This window comes from Xyrauchen texanus, chromosome 14, assembly GCF_025860055.1.
Source record: "Xyrauchen texanus isolate HMW12.3.18 chromosome 14, RBS_HiC_50CHRs, whole genome shotgun sequence".
Lineage (NCBI taxonomy): Eukaryota > Metazoa > Chordata > Actinopteri > Cypriniformes > Catostomidae > Xyrauchen > Xyrauchen texanus.
In genome coordinates, this window is record NC_068289.1 from 39,819,924 (window position 1) to 39,822,948 (window position 3,025).

A 3,025-nucleotide genomic window follows, 5' to 3' on the forward strand; every position below is an offset into this window, starting at 1 on the left:
CTAGCATTGTCGCGCAGGATCTTGACATTGGAAAAAACGGAAAGGTGTCATACAGTCTTGTTGACAGTAAAGCACCGGATGGTTCACCGATATCGACGTTTGTGTCAGTAGACCCTCTATCGGGGTCTTTGTACTCGTTGCGATCGTTTAATTTTGAAGTGCTAAAAGAAGTTGAGTTCACTGTCAAAGCCAAAGACAAAGGCTCTCCACCTCTCTCCAGCACTACTTTAATAAAAGTCCACGTGGTGGATGAGAACGATAACTATCCCTATATCACATATCCAGTGTTAAGGAATAATTCAGCCGATATCCCGATACCCCTCAACGCTCAAGGTGGATATCTAGCTTTACGAGTGACCGCTCGGGATGAAGACGTTGGGGCCAACAGTGAACTTAGTTTTCACATCATACAGGGTGACCCACAACTCTTTGCCATTAATAAAAAGACTGGTGAAATTGTTTTGAAACAGAGTCTCACGGCTTCCTGTGGGGACGTCCTGCAAATTGAGGTTTCTGTGGTGGATAACGGTAGAGAGCCCCTGTATAGCACCGCAACAGTTCGCTTTGTGGTGACAGACACCAGATCCCAAGAGGACCAGGTGATTATTTTACTGCGATCTAAAGAGGAGGAGAATCTAAACTTTGATGTCTGGACAGTGATTACAGTTGCGTTCTCCGGGGGCTGCGCGCTTTTGCTGGTAGCGATTTCCATCCTCACTGTAACCTGCCAAATTCGTCGCAGGCGAAGAAACATTGGCAGAGATGGCCTGTATGGTTCAACCCCCTTTCCAAGAACAACACTGCCACGTCAAATGTATATGGTGGCCCTAATGGCTTCCTTGGCAATGAAGGAGGATCAATGCACCACTGCCTTTACGAAGACAAGAGCTTGGACTTTGAGGAAAAGGTGAGTGATTATGGCTGGAAATTCTGCTGGTTTTGATGCTCACCCTTATTTGAAGCCATTGCATTAATAAGTTCCTCTTGTTTTACAGTTATTCCTGCCATGCAAGCCCTTCGAACAAACATTTCTACGGCAAGATGAAAAGTACTGTCTACAAAGGAGGTAAGAATGGTTTCAGTAAAGTTCTATTGTTGTTTGCCGTTTGGCATTTGTTGAGGTAGCCCACAGATTTCCATCTTGATCATTTTGGACCCCACTGTAGTTGTGCTTTACAGTTCGTCTAGCATATGAGGCAAAGGCATATTAGTCATGTCTCAGTGAATACAGTATTTTGTTCTGCACAGAAATATCAATAATCTGATAGAATGCTATTCAGCGGTCACTAACAGCTTTGATTCTATGAGTAGTGGCACCAGCATCACAGACCAGCTGAGCGTGAAGGACAGTGGAAAAGGAGACAGTGATTTCAATGACAGTGACTCTGACACCAGTGGATCAGCTCTGAAGAGAGGCCTGATAACATTCCAACCATTGGCGAGAAGTATGTATAGTTTTAAAGACAATAGTGCTTTTTAATTTGGTCTTTGAGTAACACAAATTCAACACAAAACATTCTTTTCTTGGTCTGTATTTTGGAAAAAACATCTAAACATTCTGGAAGTTTTGTGAAGATACCGTTACAAAACTTTGATGGCAAAAACTTTCGTTTTTCAAAAACTTTTGTTTCGGACAGTCATCCGCCCCTGGCAGAGGCCCTAGTACTTTAGGTGGTCGGGAGGAGGGAACGGCGGCCCTCTCGACCACTCCGCGTTTTTGGGGTACGGCAGGGCAATCCCCAGCCCTTGGCAGCAGCTCCATCGTTCCAGGCGGTCGGGGAGTCCAGTCCCCACTCGCCCCGCGGATGGTGGCCGTTCTCCACCTCTGTGCGGTTGGGCTACTCAGTCCCCCGGTGGAAGGCAGCGGCGCCCCTGGGTGGACGGCAGTGTCGAGGGCTCCGCAACGGCCATCCCTCGTCCATCCCGGGTTTTGACACCAATGTAAAGCAGGTCAATGGAAAGGAGGCGAGAACTGGCTTGGCAATATAAATAATAGTTTAATGAAAAACTGAACCAAAAACACAAAAACATAAACACACGGAGCAGCTCCTCCGCTCTACAAATAATAATCATTTGAGAGTTCTCTTTAAACAAGTCTTAATGTTACACAACTTTGCTTCTTAAGTAGTGTAAATGTTTTAAGACAAGACCAAAATACTGGTCAAAGGGATTTTTCTGCAGTATATTCAGTGTCTGTTTTCTGTTTAAGGTTCATTCAACTCCGCAGAGGACTGGAAGGGTAAACAGCACGTTACACCCACACAAAACATGCATGTCCCTCCTGGGAGCGCCTACACAACTGGCTTTTCCCCAGCACCAATTTACAATACAACCCATATTAATGCTCATACATGGAAAGAAAGCCATGATGACACGTTGAAATCAAGCCGCCATTTGCAGACATTCTCAAGGACAGCAGCTCTGCCTTCATACTCCACCCATCAGATGAGGGGAATTATTACCACAGTTGAAGAGCAAACTGAAACTCTCAGGGATGCGTTGCAGGTCACAGCTGCATCTGAAGTTGCTACTACCTTTTAAATATTGAACAAGGGCTCGGTTTGTGTCTTGAACCCTAACAGGGATGTAGTCCAGCGGTTCTCAACTTGTTTTAGTTCTGGACAGATTTTACATTCCGACAAAAAATATGGGAAGTGTTTTATACTTCCTTTGAAAAGGAGATCAGCCTATTTATGTGTCTCTCTCTTAAATGTGCACAATTATATGGTAAGTTACATTATTTTTGTTTACTTGCATTTAGCATTATTTTTCCCCTGCTCTCTGTACCCCTTTCAAAACAGGCCTGTGGCCCAAACAGTTCACAAATACTTCAAATACTGGATTGCCATAATACAAACGGAACAGGGACGGATTACCGACTGGGCCAATGGGGCCAGTGCCCAGGGGCCCTTGACTGCCCGGGGATGCCCTGGGCTTTAAGGCTGCGCAATCTAGTTTGGTGATCCCCCCACTTCTGACCATGAACAACAAACCCCCCTGACCCCCCCCCCCCATGCCACTCAAC

The 3,025-nt window shown here is 45.6% G+C and overlaps 1 protein-coding gene across 1 annotated transcript in view; it reads left to right on the plus strand.

Annotated features, from left to right (window-relative positions):
* LOC127655356 (protocadherin-8-like) overlaps positions 1-2,541 on the plus strand; it is a 3,955-nt gene extending 1,414 nt beyond the window's left edge. The window contains 5 exon segments of the mRNA XM_052143122.1: positions 1-774; positions 777-907; positions 996-1,066; positions 1,312-1,445; positions 2,210-2,541. The exon segment at positions 1-774 is cut by the window's left edge and continues 1,414 nt beyond it. Coding sequence (XP_051999082.1) covers positions 1-774; positions 777-907; positions 996-1,066; positions 1,312-1,445; positions 2,210-2,541 — 1,442 coding nt within the window.
* Positions 2,542-3,025: the final 484 nt, after the last annotated feature.